At 35.3% G+C, this 27,115-nt stretch overlaps 1 protein-coding gene across 2 annotated transcripts in view; it reads left to right on the top strand.

Annotated features, from left to right (window-relative positions):
* The window catches only part of Slmap (Sarcolemma associated protein), an 89,143-nt gene extending 63,785 nt beyond the window's left edge, over positions 1-25,358 (top strand). Inside the window, exons 4-18 of one of the 2 annotated variants that reach the window (XR_011900632.1) lie at positions 506-646; positions 1,450-1,603; positions 2,800-2,866; positions 3,447-3,522; positions 5,070-5,237; positions 6,070-6,212; positions 7,056-7,182; positions 9,507-9,741; positions 10,395-10,960; positions 12,692-12,833; positions 13,922-14,123; positions 15,427-15,595; positions 16,869-17,003; positions 18,778-20,380; positions 24,316-25,358. Coding sequence is in view for 1 of the 2 variants with exons in the window: in XM_019045890.2 (XP_018901435.2) it covers positions 506-646; positions 1,450-1,603; positions 2,800-2,866; positions 3,447-3,522; positions 5,070-5,237; positions 6,070-6,212; positions 7,056-7,182; positions 9,507-9,741; positions 10,395-10,960; positions 12,692-12,833; positions 13,922-14,123; positions 15,427-15,595; positions 16,869-17,003; positions 24,316-24,453 (2,463 nt within the window). In the remaining variant the exon portion in view is untranslated. The remainder of the gene's footprint in view (positions 1-505; positions 647-1,449; positions 1,604-2,799; positions 2,867-3,446; positions 3,523-5,069; positions 5,238-6,069; positions 6,213-7,055; positions 7,183-9,506; positions 9,742-10,394; positions 10,961-12,691; positions 12,834-13,921; positions 14,124-15,426; positions 15,596-16,868; positions 17,004-18,777; positions 20,381-24,315) is intronic. The other variant, XM_019045890.2, reaches the window with a different exon arrangement.
* Positions 25,359-27,115: the final 1,757 nt, after the last annotated feature.

Raw genomic sequence — 27,115 nt, 5'->3', positions numbered from 1 at the left:
ACAATAAAGACATTTTTTAAAACATTAAGAAAATTCAAATCCCTATCTTTGCTTTTTAGAGCTGAGGGGAGCTTTTCAAATAGGATTTGCCCGCGCCTTAGGGAGTGACTGTTCTTGGTGGCATTTGTAAAAACATGGAATCTAGTGTTGATTTTAAAAGAGGTTTCAACCACAAAATTCGAAATGTACCTGTAGATTACGAGGGAGGGAATAGTCAGAATTTTAAGATTGATGAAGTGGTTTTTGCAGGAATCTCTTGGCGCTAGCTTTAACGTAGTTCCCAAAGCCTTCTTTTTGATGATAAAAACTTTCTCCAGGAGAGCGTTTTTACAATTAGACCAAATAGTCACGCAATAGTTAATATGGGACATGAATAAATCAGTAATTTTAGGACAATTTTTTTCCCGTGCCCCTGGAATTCGTCTGGCTTTCTCAATAAAGTGTTGTCTATTTTGAACATGTGCATTAATAATTTTTCTGTTTTTTCATTTTTGACCCTTCGTAGGATCGGAAATTGAGTCTTGATCAGGTAGTGAAAATTGGTCGATCCCTAAAACCTCGAACAAAACCAGCTGTAAACAATGGAATTTTCGACTGTAAAGTTTTATCTAGGAATCATGCTCTTCTCTCATATTCTCATGGAAAGGTAAGAGTTTTAATTTCACTGTTTTTTTTCTTTTACCTCATGCATATTTTTTTTTCAGCTCACAAGGAGCACATTTTATTCAGCTCTAAACGATAAAGCACAAAAAACATAGCCCGAATATACAAATAAATGAGGTTGGACTTAAAACATGGGTAAACAAGGCTAGAGCATTAAAAACACTAAAAGGTAGGATGATTCGAGCTGGTAACAACTCGAAACGTCCTGCCTTTCAGTATTTTTGATGCTTTAGCCTTGTTCACCCATGTTTCAATTCCAACCTTATTTATTCAGCTCTAAACAAACCATTGAATTTAATCAGCTAATTAAGCATCTTTTCCATTAAGATTTTTTTTTCTGCAGAGAAAAAAAGTAGAAACATACGATTTCTTTTGTCAAGATATTTTTAGAAAGTGCAAAGTTACGTACAAAAATACTTGTCTTGACAGGGTTTCCATAGTCTTTAAAAATGGAAGAAACCGTAAAATATCAGAAAATTAGATGCCATCAGGAAAATATCAGAATAATCGGTCAAGCAAGAGGAGATGCCAAGGATATCTCAACTATTAACAGTTTAGCATATGTAAAAGTGAAACATTTGATTCAACTCATTAAACATATTTGTTTTTAGTATCAAAGCAGTGTTAATTTATTCGTTTTAAAAATCAGGAAATTTCATGCAAAATATCAAGAAAATCCAAAATCAAACTTTAGTAAAAACCCTGTCGTACCTCTCACCATTTATCAGATTTGAAGTTTTATTTTTTCAGTATTTCTTATCAACAAATGACGTTTACCTCTTACAGTTTTTTATCCGAGACACCAAAAGTAGTAATGGAACCTTTGTAAATAATCATCGATTAAGTAAGTCAGGAGAAGAGTCTCCTTGGCAAGAAGTGTGCTCAGGCGATATAGTACAATTTGGCGTAGATGTACAGGAAAATTCTAAGAATAGCAAAAGTGAGTATACAGTATCAGTGACAAGTAATAATTCATTTGTTGCAGGTAATTAATTGTCAGAGATAAATTGAAACCAACTTGTTTTTTCACGCAATAAGGACAGCTGTCCTACAGTGCCATTTTCAGTATTAAGTGAAAGAAATTGGCTTTCTCTAAAATTTTCTCCCAGACAAAGGGTATTTAATAGTAAATTTTATCAATGTGCATTGACTGCCACTAATGGTTTGTTCATAAAAAATGAATTATTTTTTATCCTTCCTGTTTCCCCATGACTTCTAACTCAGCTTTCAACATTTCAATATACTGCCGTGCTTAGGAAAAACGCTGTATGAACCTTCAGGTGCTGCCAAATTTCCTTTGACAAATCACTAATTTTCTGGAAAATTTGTGAACTTTTTCTTCCAATTTCTGAGATAAGTTTGTTTGTAATTTGATCTAAAGTGTCTGAAAATTTCAAGGTAAAATATTCATTAGCCTCCTCATAAATTAGCATTTTATTGGAGGAAATTTGGCAACCCTCGAATGTTCATATGGCGTTCTTCCATAGCTTGGCAGTATAGACAAGGGAAAAAATACGAAAAATGTTGCTGGAACTTTGTAAGTAACAGGATGATAAATGAGTGTTGGGTCAACACTATCCTGCTGAGGAAGCAATGACAGTCTCAGTCTTGTACTGAAACTCATTTGAGTCCATTCTCTGATGCTAATTGTAATTTTCGGATTTTTTGGCTTTGATTTCCCTGTGGAATAGTATGGACTCGGCACTATTCTACCAGCCTGTCATTCCAATATATCAATTAGAATGTGATGAACGTTAGTTTGTGGTTTCTTCAGTCATTTCCATTCTCTTTTTTTTCTTTTTCACCTCCGAAACTTTGATGTGTATCGATATTGGTCTACGCAATTTTTTGAAGAGAGTACAAGGTATATTATTTGAGGAATCCTATTTCACTTCGCACATTAGAAAACAGCTTGATAATTATTTTGTTTCTTAAAAGTGAAATACTATTCGAGCAGATTTCCATAAAAGCAATGTTATTAGTTCCCTTCTTTAAAGAGATATGTAAAACACTTCAATTCAAAATTGATTAGAGCGACTTTTGTGACTTACCAATCTTCAATATGTAGCTCATCTCTCAGATATCATTTATTGGTAATTTTAGTTTTACTCAAGTTTTTTGGAATTTTATTTCCAGTTACTCATGGTTCTATAATTGCCGATTTGAAGCTCTACCTACCTGATGGAACTGAAGCGAGTAGAAGGTAAGAAACACTTTTCCTTCTCAGATTCTTCTCTAAGTTAAAATTGGGTTTCACTCAGCTATGAATCGTAATAGAATTAAGTTCCCTGGAATCATCTATGATAAAGATTTTTGTAACTTCCTCCTGAGAAATAATTCCACAAAATTTTCAGGAAAGTCCAACAAATACAGGGCTCTCCTTAATTGTTCATGTCATAGAACTTTAGATAAAATATTTCCACGTTTAGTCTTCTGTAACTGTGCTCAGATCTTTCAATCTTGCTAATTCTATATGATGCAATATTTTTTTTCAGATTAGATCATGGTGAAACTAACCTGATTGACCAGAAATGATTAAAATCCCTGACATGTATTTTATGCCGCTCACCCTTGTATATCAGTTTTCAATACTTTTTTCCCACATTTTTCTAATGCAAACTACCAGATGCTTCATTTCTATTATTATTTTCATGTTTACTTCAGTCTTTCAGTTTCACCGATTTTGCTTGCTAAAAGTCTCCTTTTTCTGCATAAAGCTTCACTTGAAGAGGCCTTTTTTCTTCAGTTATTTTTATGGTTGTATGTTTGTTTGCCTGTTTCAGATCGTCAACAAATCTATCTAGTTATTTAGAAGGTGTCTCTCTGCGAGATGTGTATTTACTGTATGAACAAATTCAGGTATGCAGTCAAATCTTAAAAACGCAATTTGTGAGTTGAACAACAGAAACTAGACACTGTTAACTCAAACTGTAAACCATTTTTCATGAAATTGATGACCCAATCCTGAACCCACAAAGTTCCATCTCAGAGTAATGCTAATCAGTCAAACGGGCAACTAGATAAGGTCTTAACCCGTTGACTTAAACCGACGGCTCCCAGCCGTCCGCACTGCGCTCGGCCAGATCTGAAGAGACGGCTCAGAGCCGTCCGTCGATTGTTTGCATTATTTTGGCGATTCTCCGGTAGATTACGTTCTCATCAACATTTATATGAGTAGTGTGGCCACACTATGACTCATCGTGTACGGTGATTTCTTGTTTTGTTACGGTATTTACATATTACTGTGCGTTCGCACATGAAATAACCTCAAAATTTTCTAATTTTCGCTGATTTTGCGATTTTTGCGACTTTGACAGCTATAAACCACAGTAAAAAAATCATTGTGTTCAAAGTTTTCACCATTTTTCTCAAACGTTGTATTGTGAATGCTTACTGTGTCAATTTTCACCCTTAGAGAAAGAATTTCTGGATTATTTTGAAGTGTTCAAAGTTACTGATTTTCGCCAAATTAAATCGTAATTCCTGGCCCGGCAGGGTCAAATTAAATCATAAGTCAGTGGGTTAACTAGAGAAAATGTTGCATCTTACTTTGAAAATAACCCACACAACGGGAAGTTCAGATATCAACTCCTGAAGAAGATATTATCAAGTATTTTTAACACAGATCAAATGGAAGTTAGACTATACGAATGATGTCATTTGTATTTTTGCCATACAACCAAGGTCACTCGCTGACACTTATCTTATTTGGGAGTTGGTTTCCAGACTTCTCCTCGAAAGATTGTTTTGTGTGAAAACGAGACACATGAAAAAGCTGTAAGTACGCAAAAAATGATGTGGTTTCAGACAAAACATTATTCTTCCAGAGAACCAGTGAAATCAAAACTTTCAAGTAAAGTGCCGCCCTCTTCTGCCGATTTCTAACCTGAAATGTGTTTGTTGTGTGTCCAAAACGCAACCACGAAAGCATGCAGAAGATAGCACTTACGGCTGTCTTGCCTAACTCTAGCCTAACATGAAAATGAATAATACCCTTTTTAGTTTTTATATGACTGAAATAAAATTTTTAATCATCATAAAATTTTAAAATTTTAATCGGTCAATTTTTAATCATCTAAACGATTTCTAGGAGTCTTTCAGATAATTGGTGGCAATTTGACAAAGGCGGAGGCTTCTTTCATTAAAATATTTCCGCTCAGATGCTAGTGAGCTCATTTTCTCAAAACTTTTTTTTTGTTCTCACAATTATCTTCGCTATCTCAGCAGAGAGGTCCATTATCATAATCTTGATTTGGTACAATCATTTACAATAGTCTATGCAAAATAATCAAAAACGTATATTACTTTAGTTGTAGAATGAAATTCATGGTTTTCTTTTTTCTCTGTAGGTGAGTGCACAGTCATGTGTATTTTTAAACTTACTTAAAAACCCTTTCATGTTGCAGGACTCTTTAGTACGTGAAGTAGCTCTAGAACAAAAATTAATTGATCTCCAGAAACTGTTGAGCACAATCAGGGAATCGGTGGATGAAAATTGGAAAGTCCGTATTTCTGAAGACCGGCTCCTTTCAAAAATTGAGGTGCTTGAAAATCAGCTTCAAATCTATTCTAAGGTGAGTGTAAAGTATTCATATCATACAAAAGACTTTTCATGTTGAAAGGAACTATGCACCTAGGATTTGTACGTAACATAGTTCCTTTTAGCATGAGTACACCCAAATGCTCAAAAGGTCGCCCTGAGAGCCCTTCAACACCTGACCTGTTCTATTAGTTCATCCTGTCGCAGGAATACCTTTGTATGGTTCTTTCTGCACTTGATTTCATGGGAAAAATAAGTTTTCAATACTAATTCGAGGACCGTTTCACGATCATCTTAATAATGACCAGAGAAATTTAGTGTTGGAAATTCGTCCTTTAATTGTTGTTTTTTACTGGATTTCATCATTTTCAATTAGCTAATTTATATCCCTGTAACAAAAACTGTGATCGGTTAATGTGACTGCCAGGTAATGGAATTCGTCGGATATTTAAGAAGATTTCAATAAAAAATGGATACTTAATGAAACAAATACACTTTTGGGATAAATCAGGAACATTTTACCAAATAAGGGAAAAGTTAGGGGAAATTTTTTAATATTCCCAAATTCAGCAAACAAATTTCTTCGTTTAACTAAGTTTTTTGTGGAAGAAAGGGTTTTTTTTTTGTTTGAATTATTTGAAAGGATGTGTGCCACCCTGGAAGAAACTTTCGTTATTCATGTAAAGAAGCAAATACTGTTGACCAATTTCAGTTTATTGAGTATGCAGAATATTTTCTGTGGAAATTTTAGCGTAAATTGAGTAAAATTCCTGAGACTGATAGGTCTCAAAAATTTATGATCAGCCGTCCAAAATTAAAATCCTCTATTTTGTTGTTTTAATGTTGTAATCTTGTCTTTCTTCCAGAATTTTCCTGAAGATAAACTACGGGATGAATGTAAAAAAGCGCAAGAATCCAAAAATAAGTGTGAAGAAAATTCTAAACTCCTAGTAGAAAAAATTTTGAGAGAAAAATTAGATACGGAAACTAAGTGTGAAAATTTAGAGAGGTGAGTTTCATCTTCGTAACTTTCCTGTGGCTGTTAATCTGTGATTAGAATTTTCTACAGAAGTTACTATCGGGTAACAAATCACTTTTGTGAAAACTGTAATCTTGTCGGTATACTCTTGTAGTCTTGATAAAGAGCTTAAGAAAATATAGTTTTTTAGTTCATCTCTTTAATCTTTTGTCATATCGTTTTGGTGTGTGTGCTCCTCTTTGCCTGCGCGAATATTGAAGGTACTGAAAAGTGATGGAAAATTTTCTGAACAGCCACTGATACACTAATTGAGGTAAAAATTCTCAAGATTTTAGAGGCTCAGTAAGATATTGCAAATAACAAAGAGTCTTAAAAGAATTTTTTTTTCCTTTTCTGCTCATTCATTTAATTTTCTTATTTTTACCATAATTTAAGAAAGTAAGTTGAAATTTTTTAGCCAGCGTGCGTTACAAATCAGCATTAAGCTGAAAATCTCAATAATGAGAGAAAAAGCTCATACGAGCACAATTTTTCCCCCAAAGAGATATGCTGTCTAGTGTAACATAAGTAACGACCATTCAGGAAGGCAACTGCAAACGCGTTTCGGGTCTAATTGGACCCATCTTAAGCGCAGCGCAGATTTTTAACGCAGGTTGACTAAAAAATTCAAACTTACCATTTTATGACTCATGCGTCTACCACAATCAGTTTATAATTGAAGAAGTTTGGAGCCTTTCATTTGTTCACTCTTCTGTCTCCTATTAATGCTGCTTCTCCTCTGATATCAACCCATATCCTTAAAAATTCTTAGCTTGCATGTAAATTATTTATTTTTTCCACTTACTCAATTTCCTTTCCTCTCTTTTTAAAAAGGACATTATCAAAGACTGAATCAGATTGCCGCAATTGGGAAGTGATGCTCACGAAATGCAGGGAGGAACTAGCAGAATTAGCCAGAGCTCATACATCAGAAATTGAAGATTTGCAGTCACAAATAACGGTGAGTATTTTGATTTTTTCATCATCTCTCAGAATTGGTTCTTCTTAGGAATAGTGCCTGAGGCTTGTATTAAATGAGCTATTTTGTCAAATCCTAGGATGTAAATTCCAATATCAGTTATTTTTCACACACAATATCAATCAAAAGTTAAAATTATTCGCTAAGAGGTAGCTCTAAATCATGATCAGATTCTGATAGTTAACAAAACAAATTCAAATATAACAAACTTCACTCACGTCAACATCAACAACATGCGTCATTATAATCGCCCGCTTTTCCACTTTTTTGAACGTCCATATGTGACGACTTAAACGCAGAGTAGAAAAGTAGACACACCGAAAAAAAAAATATGCTGAAAAATTGTGTGACAACTCTCGGACATTGTCATTAAAGTAACATTCTAGAATGAGAGAATAGTTTTCATTCCTGAGACAATAGTTTTCTCTCCCGAGCGAAAAGTTTTCTCTTCCGAGAGAATAGTTTTCTCTCCCGAAAAAGTTTTCTCTTCCGAGAGAATAGTTTCCTCTCCCAGAAAAAGTTTTCTCTTCCGAGAGAATAGTTTTCTCTCCCCAGAGAATAGAGTTTTGTCTCAGGAGAGACAACTATTCTTTCCGGAGAGAAAACTATTCTCTCCAGTTGTCTCTCAGGAGAGAAAATTTGTCCCTCCTGAGCAATTACTTGTCGCCAGTGAGAGACAACTCCTGAGAGACAACTTGTGACCCTTGAGGGACAACTTATCTCTCTGGAGAGAATAGTTGTCTCTCCCAAGAGAACAGTCGTCTCTTAGAACCCACCACTGCTGTCCAAAGTAAAAAGGCCGTACCTTCATTCAACGCTTTTTCAATTTTTTTCTGACAAATTGTTGTTTTACAATAAACCCAATGTGTACATTGTTTTAAAATATATTTTAAAGAAAGAATGTATGGGTTTCTTTTGGTATTTCTGTGCTCATTCGTCCATTTTGGCAAGTTCTGCATTCTTTTTGGGATGGTTACAGGCACATCACATATGCCATCTGTAACCATCCTAAAAAGAATGCAGAACTTGCCAAAAGGGACGAATGAGCACAGAAATACCAAAAAAAACCTATTCATTTTTTTTTTGGTGAAAAATATACTTTAAAAAAATTCATTCTATCAACTAATCTAACGAGACAAAAATTATGCAACTACTTAAATCTAATAGATAGCTGTCCCTCTCATCCCACCTGATCCTATTTCTTGTTGTCGTTAAATTCATACCTAAAAAAATCATTTATTATCCTTGAAAAATCGTAAAAAATTGGTATGTCAGAGCAATAGATTGACTCGTCAACAACAAGAATCGATTTTATGTGGAAAAATACTTAGGAATTGATGTGCTCCCACAATTTCTTCTATCTCGGATGGAGAATAATCGATTTCATTCATTCCCGAAAAATCATCAATTTTCCTTAAAAATTGGAAAAATTCGATAAAATTGATCAATCTATCAACTTGTCAACGTTATAAATCGATTCTACAAGTAAAAATACACAGGAATTGGTGTGCCACAATCATCTTAGGTGCATTTATTCATTCATGAATTGGAAATAAACAATTTCACTATCGGAAAGTCATTGATTTTCAGTAAAGAATTGCTAAAAACCGATAGAACCAATCGAAATATGGACTCGTCAACGTCAACAATTGATTCTGCATGTAAAAATACGTACAAACTGGTGTGCTAAACATGTTTAAACAATGATACATCAAGTCAACAAGAAAACAGCAAAAAATAAGGCCGGATTTTGACCCCCTTGCCCTCCTGTAACTCGAAAACGGTTCCTACACTCATCTTGAAATTCATTCCTGAGTTTTCTGTTATTATGAGCTTCCATTTAAACCTTGGTCCAATGGTCGAATCGAATGTCTTGAAAGGGGCTAAAATCAGCCCCCTTTTTAGGAGGCTCTTTGACCTGGAGAGAATGCATTTTTTTAAGGGTTTTTTTTTTTTTTTCTAATATGAATGATCTTCTTCACTTGTAGTTGTCATGTTTACACAGTACAGCAAAAACCTCACCCTATCTGCTCTATTACCCAAAGAGGCTAAAATCAAATTTCAGATGTATGTATTCTCTGGATTAATATTAATACACACCATTACCTTAAATTTTGAGTGCTGCAATGCAATCTAGTTTTTATTTCACTGTTTTCATTTCTCCATCTCGGAATTCTTTCAAATATTCTTTTGTGATTTTAAGCTACTTTTCAAGGGACTGTGTGATCTCACAGCTTTTTTCTAATATGACCTGCCATTAATTTTTTTTTGCACTCGTTTTGATTTTGTTAATCTTTTTTTTCCAGAATTGGGAAATGGAGAGGGATTTTTTGAATTCCGATCTAGAAAAGAAGAAAGAGTCCCTTCAAACAACGCACCTTAAGCTAGAAAATGCCTTGTTCGAGTTGCTTGACATGCGGATCAAGTATGAACCTGAGTCCGCCGACAAGTATTTAAGTGTTTTAGATTATGAGCCAAACATCCCTAACTTATTTGGTTCTAATAAAAATGGGAATGAAAATGAAAACGACAATGAAAATGGTAAGAGCCCTCATTTGTCCTCCTAATATTTTTTGTTGGATTTTTTTGGGATTGAACTATGAACAAGTATAAATACGAAGCGGTAGATTTGTAACACATTGGTCTTTCTAAATTAATAAATGATGTTTGGTTACATTCACATACATTTCGCACCCACCTCCATGTCTAAAATTCAGCAGCTTAAAGGAGGAACCTCCTACCTTGAAATAGGCCTGAATCAATGATATGAGTTTAGTATAGAGTTGTTTTAATACTATGAGAATAGAACATTTGGTTCTGTGGTATGCTGTTAAAACAATCAGTAACTTTCATCTTATTAATTTCCTGTTAAGTAAAAAGGGCAAAATGTCAGCCAAATTTGAGGCTTTTGAGATGCTAGACTTCTTTCTCACTATTTTAATTTTCACTGTGAAGTAACTCTCTTTTGCTTGAAATAGTTTTTCTTTCTGCCAAAACCATGTATCATTGAGAAAGAATGTATTTTTCATTGGTCAAAATTGAAAAGCTCAACATTTCCCGTGAGAACCCACATTTGGCTCAGAGAAATAAAGGAGAATCTAACTTAAAATCATTAATCCAGTAATCCAACTCTTATGCCGTTCCCCCTATCTTTTTCTGTTGTCTAAATATTTCTCTCTCGTTTTTATTCGCAGAATCAAAAAGCATGATCTTCAACTCGGAAGCAGAAGAGAAGAACGATAAGGAATCTAGTTTGAATATTCTTTCAACCATTCTGAAGGATAGGATTAAGTTAACGACTGAGGAATTGCAAGAAAGCAGAAATACCCTGCAGCAATTAAATAGCGTAGTAGACGAATTAAATTCGGAAAAAATGGCCAAACTTCAGCATGTCAACGAACTGCAGTCTGAATTAGATAGTGAGATTCAGAATGCAAGCTCGTACGAAGTAGTCAAAAAATCTTTAGAGCAAAAAATGGAAGAAACCAAAAAAGCCATGAACACCATCCAAGAATCGCCAAAGTCAGAAGAAATTATCAACGAATTAATAGTCAATGAGTCGGACTCGGAATCCGAGAAAAAAGAAAGTGATGATCTCGAGAATGAGCTGAAAAATTCCAAAGACCTGCTAGAAAATGTTTACTATAAAATTTTTGCTGCTGACTCAGAAATCAAAGCAAAGAAGAAGGAATTAGAGCTTGCAAGAGAAGCTGGATATAAAGCCTCGTATGAATTATTAGCTCTAAAACAGACGGTAGCGGTAAGTCCTCAAATTCACCTTTAATTACCTGTTCCCTCCAAGTTTTGCTCATAATTATTCATGGTGGGATTGAACTAAGATCATCTATAAATACAAAGAGGTAGATTTGTAACGCAATGGTCTTCTTTCTAAATTAACAGGAGATGTTCGGTTACATTCACAGACATTTTGCACCCACCCCTGTGTTACTTGTTGCACATACATGTACATGTTTATCTTGATCAAAGTAACACAAATTGGCTACATTTGGACGTATTTTTGTCAAATGGAACTATGTGCATTATGACGTAAGCCCTGTTATGCATATACTCTAATGGGTCTCAGGGCCCATGTTTTAATGCAAATAGTTCTGTTTGACAGAAATACATCTATTTTACAATAAGGAACTACTATCTCGGGCTCATCTATTAAAGTGTTGATGTGCATAAGGGAACTATTGGTACATTATGTTGTCTCTGAAAAGAACCAAGAATAGTAGTTTTTTTTTTTTTTTTTTTTAAATGTAATTCAGTAATCCTATACCGTAAATTTTACATTCTACTCACTCTTTAAAAATTAAAACCTAAGTTAATAGAAAAAATGTGGTAACTAACTGTGAGCTGTATACAGTGTTCGAAACTCACCTTTGAGTTTCAGGAGCCATGTGGCGCATCAAGCTTGATTTTTAGGGGCCAAATTGGACCGCGTCAAACAGAAAGGAACCAAGCCACATCAGCTATTGCCAAATTTAATCGGCTAATTAAATTTTTTACATGAAAACAGTTGTGCGGATTTTAGTGCAAATTTCAGTGAATTTTCTCCATAGTATGAAGCAAATTCCTTAACATTTTCAAAGGAATCCGCACAAACGTTTTCTCGTAAAAAATTAAATTGCCCCGTTAAAATTGGCAATAGCTGATGTGGCTTGGTTCCTTTCTGTTAAACGCGGTCCAATTCACTTTTTGCCTGTACATCACGGCGCATTTAGCGAAAAGTTTGACGCAAATGTTTTAGTTACAGAACTAGTAGCTATAACTTGGGAGAGATTTCGAAAAATCACTTAACAGAAAAATTGGGAATTTTTTGGGGGGGAGGAGGGGGTAATTTTTTAGGGGCCAGGTTGGCGCAGAGCCTTCATTTTTTAGGCGCCATGACCTATTTCGTAGGCGCATTTGGCGCGTTGGTGCCTGTGAGTTTCGAACACTGGCTGTATAATTGAGCAAGGAAAAAAATCGGAAAATGAAAAAACTCAAACTCCTAAAATAAATTTAAATAAAAGCCGGTGGGTTTCAGGACCCCTTTTTCATAAGGGAACCCTTCAGGAGTCTTTTAAAGTTTGACCAAAGTTTCAAAGTCCTTGTTCGAAGCAGTGTTTTCTTCTGAAGAAGGGACTGTGGAATCCCGAAATGCGTTGGAGTTGTGAGTTCAGTTTTTTTAATTTTCTGAATTCTCTCATCCTGCTCTTTCTATTAAAATATAAGTGATCGATCAATGTCATTCCAATCTCGGAATCATAATGCAGAAGTAACTTCTCCCTAGATCATTCAATAACAGGCCAATAATTTTACCTCTCAAAAATCGTTCATATTGTACTTATGGAGTCCTAAACAAGCTCAAATCTTCTCTCACTTCTTTTTCACTAGGAGCGGAATACTAGCTATTTTCATCCCATAAATCAAAGTTTCTACTATTTTATGTATCCAAATGTCACCCAAGGCTTTTATGTTTTTCATTTATTTATTTTTATTGCAGAATGCGACTCGGAAAGTCAAACAGCAAGAACAACTGTTAGCATTGCTCAACTCTCGTTTAGAATTTTTGAACTCAGATTTGCCACTAGTCAAGAAAAGCCCCTTGGAGTCAGGCGCTTTCAATGAGGTGCAAGGTTTACAAAGTGAGTTCCTCCTCTCGCATTTTTATGGTAGATATTATGCTTTTGCATCCGTTACACAACTTGACATTTTTTTTGCCAAGCTGCTTTTATTAACAACAATCTAGGTGTCCATCACAGGCTAAAACAGTTACGGTAACCCCTCCTCTCTGCAGCATGTTTTCATCACATTGTAGTGCAATGAGACTACTCAAAAAAAAACGAATTTTTAGATTAATTTGCGCTTAGATTTTTATATTAGGCGAAACGCATCCGCCTGCAAATGAGTCTAAAAGTCCTTTTTTTGAACCATTGTTTGTGCAAGTCTCGGGAAATTTCACTGAATGACACTACTACCTCCAAGTTCATCTTGAAACTATTTCAGGCTTCCCACAGGTCTGTAAAACTGGGAATGTCCATGGAATTTCATCACACCAAGGAAATGAGGGAAAAGTTGGGGAATTCCATGAAATATACTGAAAATTTGAAACATCTTGAAATTAGGAGTCTGGAAAAACGTTTGCGCTGTCCATGCAATCAAACTGTGTCTCAGTCCGGTACAGGGTTCTGTTGTTTGAATAACATGGGAATAGTGAATGGAGGAATACTTTTTAATCAGGAATTGCAGTATTAGTCAATTGAATGATAGAGCTCACACCAAATAAATTTACGCACTTTCAGACTGCGGCAGAAAATCTGCCGCCTTGATTCTTGCATTTAGTTTCCATGCTAAACTGACGTCAGACGTTCTGTCGCAGATTAAAAGTGGGTCTGCTTCTTTAGTGTGGACTTCAAACACTTGAAAAAAAAAAGGTACCCCCGTTATTGACAATAGCTGCATTGAACTGCTATTGAAAACTGGAAAGTCTGCAATGTCGCAAACGGAATGTTGTAGTTTGGAAGTTTTACCATCAATATTTGTAAACTTTATAGTCTACAGGCTACTGGAGTGAGGTGAAAAAGGGATTTCTGTAATCTTGATCTTGAAATTTAATCTGATGTATCCTCTCGTGAAGAGGATTCAGTAATTCAATAAATATTTTCCGTGTTGTAATGTTTGCACACGTGTAATGTTGTATCACAATAATCATCTGTTTTCTTAAATATTACAGAGGCGTTAACTGATGCTCAACAAACTTTAAAACAATCCTGGAATGAAAATAAACTACTCAAAGACAACATCAGTCGGCTGGAGGCGGACATTGAAACTTATCAGAAGAATCAAAACGAACTAAGCAATGCTCTTTCAGTCTCTGAAATGAATTGTGAATCCCTTAGTAACTGTGTCAATACAATGGAACAGAAGCTTCTGCAGTGAGTACCTCTTTATTTTCTACCCATTTCTATTCCTGAACAATTGGACTGCATTTTGCAATTTGGAACTATAGATTTTGGCTCATCTGAAAAAACACGTATGTGCATAGGGAAACCAATGGCACATACGTTGTTTTTAAACCGGTCCAGAAACTATAGTTCCAAATTGCATAATGCAGTCCAATTAGCTCTCAGACTAGGAGGTAACAGGAATAAGCTCCCCGATTTTCACCACGTTATAATATGTTTTCTATGATATTTAATATCTAGACCTGTGCGATTATAGGGTTTTCAATTCAATTACGATTTGATTACGTTTATCAAAATTAATCGCGATTACGATCACGATTACGATTACGATTAAAATCGGGAAAAAACTGAAAAAGTAAAACGGAGCGCGATCATAATTTTTTTTTTTTTTTTTTTTTTTTACTAAAAACGAAGTTATTTTTTGGTTTTCGTGACCATGAACAAAGTTAAAGTAAATAAGTTCTTGTAGATGTTCATTTAAAAAGTTAGAAAGCTGACGATTTTCCGCCAATATTTTTTTTGTTCTTTCACTTGAGGTTGACTCATTGTCTATTTCTCTAAAAGATCTTTTCCATCCAAAATAAACTTGACTTCTTCCAGCTTTCTCCAGCCGTTCTCCCGCCAACTATTTAATTTTTTTTTATTTTATGGACTGCCAACCTCTTCAATCAAAAGTATTTGAAGAACCTTTATCATCGACGTGAAATCTCGGATACAAGCCTGATGGGGATATTTTCGCGGGGTTATCACTATTTTCAGTGCGAGTTTTTACCGCTGGGGGCTAGCAGCGCGCTACCATAGACGTGACGTAAATTCGAACAAACGCGGCGGGAATTTCAAATTCAAAATGCGGCGCAAAACTGGACATTTCGTGAAGTTTAATTAATCGAATGAATCAAGATCAAAATCTTAAACCGATTACGATTATGATGAAAAAAATTAATCGCAATTACGATTAACGTTCGATTATTCGCACAGGTTTATAAATATCCAGTATTTAATACATTTTGCTGGTGTGTCAGTCAGTTTAGCAGCATTTATAAGGAAAGAGTTAAGTACATAGACACATTTTTGAAGTCCAGACCCTTTGAAAAAATCTGTTGTGTAAAATAAATTTTGCGTCAAACTGCAGTCAGTTTGTTGTAAAATAAATTGATTTTTAACCTATGGATCTCAAGGATCCCAATTACGAGAAATGAGAAGTAATTCAAAGCTTTTTATTCAGACAAGCAGGATAAAAGAGTTTTAACTAAAATTGCTTGTTCGCTTTCAGGAGAGCTTCTGAACCTGAAGAAAAGCTAGTTAAAGACAATTTAGCAACGGAGAAAGTGGACCGAGTAACGGAAACAGAGTTCATTGAAGTACCTCCGCCTGCTAGGATTGTTACAAATTTGGAAACTAGTGCAACCGACTTGAACGTATCAGATAGTTTTAAGTCTAAGGTAAGTTTACTAAATTGAGCCTTTCTCATGTCTACAACATATCATAGTGAATTCTGCATTCTCCAAGACATTAGAGGTGTCCAAGAAAGCCTGTTGGAAATTTAAAAAAATCTTACACTTAAAAATTATATCTGTTGCTTTACCCAATTTGATCACCTTGAAATGTAATAAATCTTTTCCAGCGCTTTCACCACTTCGTAAACACATGCTCAAAACCACCCTCCACCATTTGTCTGAGAGTTGCCTTCAGAGCTTTTACGACTGAAGTTATGGAGTCGAAATGTCCATCTTAAAAATGGTTTTTGGCCTAAAGGTACAAAAACAAAGTCATTAGATGACAGATTTGGACCACAGGATGAAAGAGGTACCATTTCAAAATTTTCCTCGGTCAAGAACTATATGACACTCGCTGCGGTAAACGCATAGCATTAGGGGTTAAGCAACATCCCTTTCTGTTTGGGAAGCATTTGTTTGCATTAGCACACTGTCTGTGTTGATAATCTTTTCGATTAACGCTGTGCCAAGACCACCTTAAAGTTCAGGACCTCTTTGAGGTCTTTGAGCAACCTCTCACAACCCTTTAAGTACAAGGCCACGCCTCTTAAGTTTTTTTAACTACTCGCAGGTCTCCTTTTTGATACGTAGCCTAGGCTATTGATTCAGTAGAACTGACTGAATGAATAAAAAAACTAGCAAAGACCTCTGTCTAGCTCTGATTGCACTAACCATTTTTTTCTGTTCTTTTTTCGTCATTAAGTCTTTTTTTATTGAGCCCAATTTTTTGCCTACAATGAAGTACCAAAATACTGGCTTACTCCAAATGTCAAATATCGTCGGTAAAACTCCCAAACAATGTATCTCGATTTTTATTAGTCTCTCGATTTCAGACTCGATTCTCAGGCTTTCCATCATACTTTATTAACTAAATGAAAAATCACTCAATGTCAATTCTTTAAAACTTTTGTTATTTTTCCTCTCTGAGCAAAGAAAATTCTATGAAAACTTCAAGGAATGATGTCGATTCATTCTTTCTCTAAAAAATGAAATGGGAGTGGAGATTCTAAAACACTGTAAACAAGATACAAGGTTTGAGAGTCACCGTCAATGTGTAACTCTTCAACCTAACTGCTTACTCAAATTTGTATCCCCCTGTTTGTTATTTTACAGCTAACAGCGTAACTGGGTGAAATGAAAATATTTTTGTCCCGTTTGTTTCGTAGTTCTAAGTTTGGAACTTTAATTGATAGTAATTTTAAAAAAAATTATTTTTCAGCTATTGGAGCTTGAGTCGGAGCTGGTAATGATGCGAGAAAAATTCCGAGCGTCAAATGAGTCAAAAATTCATTTAGAAACTGAACTATCCAATTTGCAACAGAATTATAACGCGTTGGTAGATCAGCCTTTCTATGTGAGTACACCTCTTTTTTAAAATTTTTTCTCTAAATCTGTCATTCTAGCTCTCACGCTCTTTCACTCACCATTGAAGCACAATTTCTCTTGCAATATCTCTTCTCTACAACTCATCGCTTTCCTCTCTTCTCTTTCTAAAATCTGCATTGTGCATTTTTGTCTCTTTTTTCATACTTATCTCGACAGCTGTCAGGAAGACGTACAAAAGCATAGAGTAATAACAAACTGGAAAGGTAACTGTCAGTTTCTCTCGTTAGATTGTGTAACGTCACAGTTTTGAAGCGGACTTGAAACCATTTCTATGCAAAATTTGAAATAGCAAGTAGAGGGAGGGTCGTAAGGTAAAAGTGGATAAGCCTCCGAACTGCTTTGAACTTGGGACAGTAGTTCAAGTAGGAGCCACAAGGATTTCTAGAATCAAAGCAAAGATGGCTCACAGCTCCCCTTCTGGTAGTTATTCTTCCATTATGAAAGGCAACAGCTTAATGGCTTCCCACATATAATGATATAATATGTGTATAATTTTTCAAATGCATTGGATGCTTTCGGCAAAAACTTAGAATGAAATAACAAAGAAGAATTACACTAAGACATAAGAGGCATTTCAAGGGAAATCAATGGAGAAACTGATTTGGTTCTTTTTTTTCATAATTTTATTTTCATCTATTTTGTTACCCATTAGTACATGTTGGTGATTAATTTCCATTTACAGCAAGGTATAGAGTAACACCTTGATAAACCGCTCGGTTTCATTGACTTTAATTCTCTATCAGTCTTCAGCATTGTTGATTCAGTCTGAGGATATTACAAACTCTCTCAACATAATATTATAGTATGCAGAATGTTAGGAATCATTGCAATAACTCAAGTTAAGAGCTGAAGGAATGTAACAGTTTTTTTTCTTTCTTTCTTTCTTTCTTTTTTTCTTTTATTTTTGTAATCTGGAATTTGACCGAATCTGTGGAAAAGGACCCTATCCTCTGGGAGAAAATTTTCCTTAAAATTTTGCAAAAATTGGATCCACGATTTTCTACAACCTAAGAAGTTTTGTCTTAGAACTGTAGGACTCACGTCTCCTTCAATTTTCGAGCTTTTAGGGTCAAATTCGTGCCAAAATGTCCAAATTTTCTTCCTCTATGCGATTGAAAAAAAAAAATTTTGAAAATTTTCTCAAGGAAGATATGGTCCCTTTGTAGAGATCTGGTCTCATTTAAGATAGCCGTAATTTTCATTTTCTTTCCACTCTTTTTGAGTTCTAAATCTGCAGGTAATCTGAACATCAAAATTTTTCTAAAAAGCTAAATTTCATTTCAGTCACTCATATTTATTCATATTTACTTTTAACCAGCTTCAGCAACAAGAAAAATGTCAGGGCCCAATTTAAAATCAGTGCAACATTTAGCATTTGAACATACAGTATTCTCTCGCTATAACAACATTCAATGTAACGAAAATCTCTCTTTTGCGAAATAATCACCCGGTCCCTTGAACGATTTTCTCGCTATAACAACACTCATTATAACGAAAATCTCTCTTTTGCAAAGGAATCGCCCGGTCCCTTGCCAATTTGTTATAGCGAGAGAGTACTGTAATTCATTTATTTAATAATTTAGTTGTTTATAGTAAGTATAGAGTTATCGTTTTCTCATTGTCAATCTGGGTCACAAACTATGAAATCTGTGACTCAATTGGTTATGACCTCCCTTGAATAGATCTAACTCTTGTGTTTCATCTGACGGAGTTCTGCTTTAACCAAACTGTTGATTTTTTAGGTCGTTGCTCGTCTACAAAACTATTTGCCTCTCATCGTAGTGATCATTGGCATGGTCTTATATTCAGGGCTTTTCTCCTTTTGGAGTTCAGGTTAAGGTCTCTCCAATCCCCTATCTCCATCTCTCCCCTCTATTTTTCCTTCCCGTTTTTATATTTTTTCATTGCCCACCTCTCTGCTCCTTTTTCTAAATGTTTTAAATTCTCATCCAGTTAATGAAATAAAATCACAAATTTACCATCGGAACTAGATAGTTAAAAATCAAAATCAAATAAAAGTATTCAATGTTATGAGTCTTCACCGAATTCAAAACTGCTGCTATTCATCCAGTCTTTATTACTCAATTGTTTTTCTCTCAAACTATTATTCAAAAAATCAGAGGAGAAAAAAAATTATAAAGATTAAACAAGTAATATTTAAAACTCTGAGATGAATTTTTTTTCTTTTTTCTTTAAAAAAATACATACTGAACAGGAATTATCTGGCTCAATATTTCTAAAAAAGAAGTGATTACCTTATCCAAATTATTTTTTGCCACCTCTACCGCCATACTCATGATCTTAAAATTTCTATAGGAATTGATTCGTTTAGGAGAGATTACATAACAGCTCTGCCGTGCCAAGGAAGAACGCCCAATGAACATTCGACAGTTGTCAAATTTCCATCGATTAAATGGTAATTTTTTACGAAAGTTATGAATATTTTCCCTTGAAATTTTTAGGACTTTTCGGCGAAATTGCAAGCAATATTATCTGAAAAATTTGAAGGAAAATATTCACAAGTTTACTAGAAAATTCGTGTTTTATCAAAGGAAATTTGGCAACGCCTGAAGGTTCATACGGCGTTCTTCCTTAGCACAGCAGAGCTCATCTCTGTTTTTTTTTCAAAGTTTGTTTGTTTCTTTGTTATTATTTGATATAGTAGTTGGAAGTCTGTGGCAAATGTTATTCCGAAGTGTAAATTATATCGAGCTGTGATCTTCGTAACTATGAGGGAAGTGTCCATAATAGAAAAATCAAAGAGACACAGTTTATTTGCAGGAAAGCAAGTAACTTGTTTGGAATTTAATTAGCATAGTTTAGTTTATTAGTTTTGCAAATTTTTAAAATCATTTTGTTTATAATTTTTTGTGTGAATGAAGAAATAAAGGGACAATGCCTAAGTACCTGTTGATTTTTGCCAGACTGATGGGGCTTTGCAATTTTAAATTTTAGTGAGGGTTATGCTGTTATTATTTAAAGTCCTGCGCACTTTAATGAAGACTTTCTTAAGTCCCCTTCAGCCTAGATAAAGTATAATTACTTCCTCTGTTTTGTAAATTTAAATTGTTCTTTTTCTTTTTCTCAATTTTACTAATATGTTATAATTATTTCTTGAAAACACAATGCATATCAAATGGTTCCATCAATCTTAGATTTAACAATGTAATTAGCCCCCCCTCTCTCTCCTTCATAAATTTTTATAAAGTTTTCTACTTAGATTTTTGAACTTTATTTAATACTCGAAAACCTACTCCAACCAGCTGATTTCCCTCCTTCCTTAACCACGAGGCCATGCCGAATGTCAGAAAATGATGAGATGGAAAATTTCTTCCATATCCGAAGGTAACAGAAACAGAACTTTAATTACCTGAATTTGTTTGCTGGGTTGACATTTTTTGGATATGGTCTTTACAACTTGATTGTCGGGTATTATCTTTTGGCTTGATGGATTTACACGCTTTTCTCTTGTACTGTTGTCTTTCCCTACTAACAAAAATGTTGTATTTTGCAAGCACATGTGACACCGTGTTAATTCCTGCTTTATCCGTTCTCTGGCTTCATGTATCAGAGCACTGTATCGAGTTTGTTTGTGCCTTCGATCAAACTTTATTAGGGCCGGTGTAGCATTGACCTGGAATTAGATAGTCAGTATTTGTTATCTGTCCAACGCTCAGATAATTCTGATCCTCCTTTAGCTTATAATTAATATTTATAAATAATACTAAGAAATATCCTTTCTTTTTGCCATTTAACAATTCTTCGAAAAATTCAATGTAAAAGTCTCAGAAGTTAAGAGCTTCTATTAAGCTTCCTCAAGAATCGAAGCAACTTCCTTGACATCAACAGCAAAAAAGAAATCATACTGGCGGTAAAACTCCCAAAGCACGTATCTTGGTTTGCACTCGAGGCCCATAGAGGAAGTACAAAGGTAGTAGCTGTTTCTGATTCGTTGACACCACGATGTAGGTGGGTAGAATACCTGTCAATATTCCTACAAAGTTCGAAATTTGAAGCTATGGATAAAGTTTACCATCACATCTGCTCATGTAGTGACATCATTTCACCCTCAATCTGTAAGTGGGGTAAAATTTAGGGTCAAAAACGAAAGTTCCCCGGTTGAGCTGAAACCAAGCTGTCCCATGTAAAATGACCCAGGTCTGATTTTTTGGTTCATACAGCTCCAAGAGTCCAAGAGCAAAAAATCTCATGCCAGCAAATCATCAAAAACGGTCATAAACACCCGTTTCATGGCTCGGGTAGCTCCGACGAGTCTCGGGACCAGGCGCAATCGATTCTTCGCCTCGAAATACATATGATTCGATACTAATTTCCAATATTTTTTTCCATCGGAAATCGAGAAAAATCGACAGGTGAGCTCCAAGAGTCCAAATGCAAAAAATCTCATGCCAGCAAATCATCAAAAACGGTCATAAACACCCGTTTCATGGCTCGGGTAGCTCCGCCGAGTCTGGGGACCGAGCTCAATCGATTCTCAGCCCGAAGTTTTGGTTTAAAATGCTCCACGAGACTCGTGGAGTATGAAGGAGCATGCAGGTGAATTTCTAAAATCTGTCAAAAATATCCTTTTATTTCTTTGCAATCATCTTTTCAAAAGCCAAAAGACAACTACAATTTTTTTCATATAGATGCTATAAATATCTTTCGAAAATGGTCGAGACTGGGTAAATATATTTCAATGATCTGTAACTACCGAACCTTGTGCACAACTGTTTGTCCCTTGTTATAACTATATTTTTTACAATCATCCTCATCTCAAGGAAATGGACTTCTTACCACGAAAGAGTCGTTGCATTTTCATGTTTTTTTTTTAGCATGGAAAAATTTACCATGTTAGCTTTCTTGGGCTTTCAATTTTCCGAGGGCTAATCTCTCTGCAACAGAATGAGTTGGTGTTGTTTCTTATTCCTTTTTTGAGATGTTTAGAAACAAAACGATTTCAATCATGTAATAGTAGAATAATTTGAAAATCCCTTGAAACTATCAAGCTCTTTTAAATTTTGAACCGTCCTGAATTGTAGTCCCTGAAACGCCTTCCTTCTTCAGTAAGCCTCATTGGGTATTTCCTCTGCTCATATTTTATCATGTACATTTGTTATACAAATATTTTTAGTTTAAGGTGCAAGAATCGTTCACATGTAATTTTATCTCTTCTCTGTTCCTCTCACATCTACCTTTCAACTAAATGGTATCATGCCAAAGCGATCTTATTCCCTGTCAGGAGATGACAAATTACTCACTCCATTACCATTGTTAGTTGAATTCTGAAGAATTACCCCCCTTTTGTTTAACATTTTTAATGGATTTTTTTCTTCATAATTTTTCCTTAGTTTTTGCAACCATGAAGCGATAATACTATTAAATAAAAAAAACTTTCAGTGAGAAAACAAATTTGAATCCTTCTAGGTTATTCATAGGTATTGTAAGACTATTTCAAATTATGTCCTCTTAACCGTCTGGTATATCCACAATTGCCAGGAAAGGAGGGGTTGCGATTTGGGCCGAAATCGGCCCCTCCACGGAATTGAATAATTTTTGGATATTTGGCAGTTGACGGTGCATATTTGACGGAAATAATCGAGTTTTGCCGATACTCCCGTTTTTTGGTTGCGAAACAGGGGCCTAAACATGGCTCCGGAGCCGAAAATAGCTGAAATTTCGCGTTTTTCGTGGTTCTACCTCAGATTTCGACCTGGGCCCAAAGGCGACGGGTGATGAGCTTCGAATATGGTGTCTGGGACACCTAGACACGTAACATACTAGAATATGATCAACCGTCGCCTTTGGGCCCAACTTCAAAATCGAACTTTTCCAACTTTTTAGCCCGAAATGGCTGAGAATCCGTGTTTTCCGCGGTTCTACCTCGGATTTCGACCTGGGCCAAAAGGCGACGGGTGATGATCTTCGAATATGGTGTCTGGGACACCTAGACACATAACATACTCGAATATGATCAACCGTCGTCTTTGGGCCCACCTTCAAAATCGAACTTTTCCAACATTTTAGCCGGAAATAGTTGAAAATTCCTGTTTGTCCAACGTTCTGTTCTGGTTCTGTACTGAACCTAGAACTTGCCTTCGAATATAGAGACCGGATTTATATAGTCTTCCTATATTGACTGTAACCAGTCACTTGAATGATTATTAAAACTGAGTTTTGTACTATTTCACGTATAGGTTAACTTGGCAACTCCAGATTCCTTGATTGCTTGATGGAGCTCTCCAGTGCTTGGTAATGTTGCCATTATAAAAAGCTCACTGTAATTAAACAGCATACAGGTTTTTATTTGATAACTATCTCAGATGAGAGATATCTAATGATAGGAACTTCAAGATACGTTCTTTTCTACTGAATGCAGTTTTCGCCAAATATACTCTGTAGTGCTTATCATGGCCGCATGAGGTCAGATAAGTATGCTGTCTTGGAAAGGTGAATATGTTCAATTTTGAAGTTTGGCCCAAAGGCGACAGTTGATCATATTGGAGTATGTTACGTGTCTAGGCGTCCCAGACACCATATTCGAAGCTCATCACCCGTCGCCTTTGGGCCCAGGTCGAAATCCGAGGTAGAACCGCGGAAAACACGGATTCTCAGCTATTTCGGGCTAAAATGTTGGAAAAGTTCGATTTTGAAGTTGGGCCCAAAGGCGACGGTTGATCATATTCTAGTATGTTACGTGTCTAGCTGTCCCAGACACCATATTCGAGGCTCATCACCCGTCGCCTTTGGGCCCAGGTCGAAATCTGAGGTAGAACTACGAAAAACGCGAAATTTCAGCTATTTTTGGCTCCGGAGCCATGTTTAGGACCCTGTTTCGCAGCCAAAAAATGGGAGTATCGGCAAAACTCGATTATTTTCGTCAAATATGCACCGTCAACTGGCGAATATCCAAAAATTATTCAATTCCGTGGAGGGGCCGATTCGGCCCAAATCGCAACCCCTCCTTTCACCAAAATGTATCAGGCTTATCAGGGAATTCCATTTTCTGAATTCTTTGGCAATCCTGGCTCAGGTATCATCATAGCACGGAAAAATCTATACATTATTGTGCAGGCAACCCTGAGGAAGAAAGTAGTTCAGACGCAATCTGGCTATAGAGGTTGAAGGGAAAGCACCCTCTCGCGTTTTGGTAAAAAGAAATTCTATGGGGATGGAGGAACAGTACTTATTTTTAATTTGCCCTTCTTATGATGAGGAGAGATGTAAAACTGAAAATATTCTATAATACTATACTGAAATATTTGTATTTGTTGTTTCAGGCAACCATATTCATGCTGCCATTAATCATTCTCTTCATCACGTTCATCTGCAACTGGTACCCAAAGCTATCACGCATTCTAGGAACTGCCGATGCCCCAGGCATGAATGATGATTTCAAAGATAACTCAGATCTTTAGATGATTCATAAGATGTCTTAAAATCATTGTTTTTGTTTTTTTTGTTACTATTGTCCTATTTGTACCTATATTTTCTTAACTTATTTAAGATATACGCAGCATAGCCGAAAATATTTATTTTTTTCTTACGCAGTAATCTGCTCGACGAAAATTGTACGCTGCCTACCGTCGTACGTTTGTAAACTCTGATCTCTCCCTCCGCACAATACGCAGTATAGATAATGTTGCCTTAAGAGAAAGAAAAAACATGTGCTTCAGTAGAGTTTTCCATCAAGACTTGTTACTTAACGAATTTTGAAAAACATTTGATTGCACGATTTTTAGATCAAGAGAACTCAACTGATTCTATGATACATCCCTGTACTATTCAGAAATTTAGTCGTGGAGTTATGTGTCTTGTCTTCATTGTACAAAAAACGATAAGTTTTTCTTTAATGCTGAGAAATTTTTCCTTTTTTAATTTATTGTATTCTTTTCAATACTCTTGTCAAATGTAAGTGAAGTTAAACTCCAAAAAAGCTTTGAAAAAAAACCTTAAAATGTACAAAGAATTATCTTCCAGCATGAAGGTTGTTTGTTCCAAAATCAAGTAGATTCTTGAATTTATACTCTCTGTTTTAAGATATTTTAAGAGCAAAAGCTGACCAACAAAATCTTCCCAATCATCTAGATTTCCCTCACGCAGGCATTTATTTAAGACTTTTTCAGTGGACGGAACGAATGTATTGTTGCATTTGTTGTTGATGAAGTCTCAAGCACTATCATCCAATACTTTCACTCACAGTCATAAGTTATCTCAATACGTTTCTGATTGAGCACACATAACGACAGATTTCACTTCTTTACAAAATGATTGGAAATTGTTTAAAATACCTATTTAATAAAATTCTGGAACATAGCCAAAACTGTTTTTTATAATTAATTCATCCTTAACTAATCAAGCCTCCCCCCCCCCCCCCAAAAAAAAAACATGGTATCTAGAATTTTTCACCATGCTCATTCCCTGAGATTCAGGAGCTCATCACCAGATGAGGAATCAATGTTTTCTCCCACTTTGCTGACATTTTCTTGGGGGAAAAAAGATATATTTCTCCTGAGTTACATAATGAAAATCCAGGGGTTTTTTTTTCATTGCTTAGCCGATTCTTTGACCCTCATCAAAATTTTAATCCCAAAAGTGCTCCTAATGGCAATTAGTCAAATCAGGCATTTTATCAAATGCCTAGGCCAGTCGTCAAATTTTGACAGTTTATGGAATTTTGTAAATTTATGGCAGAGTTCACACTTTTTAAATATTTTGGGAAGAATAACTCTTCAAATCCGTGAAGGTATGCAGACAGTATGTCTACAGAAAAAAGGGCTACAAAAAAAAGGGCTACCTTTTTTAGTCTACAGTCAAAACGTCTACATTAAAATGCCTACTGAAATTATGTCCACATTCAAATATGTCTACGCTATTAAAATGTCTACGGTTTGTTTGCCCACTTAAAAAATGTCAAAATATTTATGTTGGCCACTAAAAATATATAAAATATATTTATAAAATAAAACAATAAATAAAATATATATAAAATATACATGTTGATATTTATAGGGTCAATAATTTGCGAAATGTGACTAACAATTTTGACGCATCAGCTTCTGCAGCATCCGCAGCCTCGTCCTGTCTTTGGGGATACACTTTCAAATGAGATTTTTATCAGACGACATAAATACGTACTTTGAAATTTTTGACTTTTTGGAGTAGGCAGTCAAACCAAAGACATTTTAATACCGCAGACATATTTTACTATAGACACTATTTTAATAGGAATTTTCATGTGGACATTTTGACTGTAGACCAAAAAAGGTAGCCCTTTTTTTTGTAGCCCTACTGTCCATAAACCTCCGTGAACTCTCTTTGCTCCTTCCTTTTTACATGCCTTTAGTACATTTAAATGTTAAAATTTTAAAAATGCTACGTTTTATGATGTGCTGAAAATTTCATGAGAAATGTGCATTCAGGATCTTAAAATCGTTTAAAATATTATTGTATGCTGCATATTTTTACAGAGAATTCTTTTTTACAGGAGCAACGAATTATTTTGTCTAAAATTAAGGTAAAAAATCAAAATTTCAATCGAAGTAAGAATATTTAACTGTTTGCCTAGGCATTTGACAAAATGTCTGATTTGACCATTAGCCCTCGACATTTTATCTGGTCAATGAAAGCTCTCTATTGATCTGATGATTTAAAGGTTCAAGAGGTTATCTGAAATTCGCATTTTCTGTTTCAAAAATCGATCCATTTTCATCTTGATGAAAAATCGACCAGCACCAACATTTTGAAAGTTAAAATAGAGCCTAGAGCCCCAACCCCTTGAGCCTATGAGGTGCGAAAAGATAGTCTCCGGAGCACAGAGGAGAGATTGGTCTTTAACGTTAGATGGATAAATTCCCAGTTTCCGGTGCAGATTCCCTGACTTTGCTCTGATTTTCCCTAAAATTTTTTACTCCCTGATGGATATCAGGTTCCCTTGGTTTAGACACCATTCCCAAAAATTGACGTTTTTTAAAAATGAATACAATGCATTGCAAACTTGCAGGATTTGCTATCAAATTTTACGTAGGTTTGGGAGAACCTGTACTGGAAATTGCATACCTATATGTTTGTCTTCAAAGA

Source organism: Bemisia tabaci, chromosome 10, assembly GCF_918797505.1.
Source record: "Bemisia tabaci chromosome 10, PGI_BMITA_v3".
Classification (NCBI taxonomy): domain Eukaryota; kingdom Metazoa; phylum Arthropoda; class Insecta; order Hemiptera; family Aleyrodidae; genus Bemisia; species Bemisia tabaci.
Note: the sequence above shows the minus strand (reverse complement) of the source record. Positions and strands in the feature narration are given on the sequence as shown.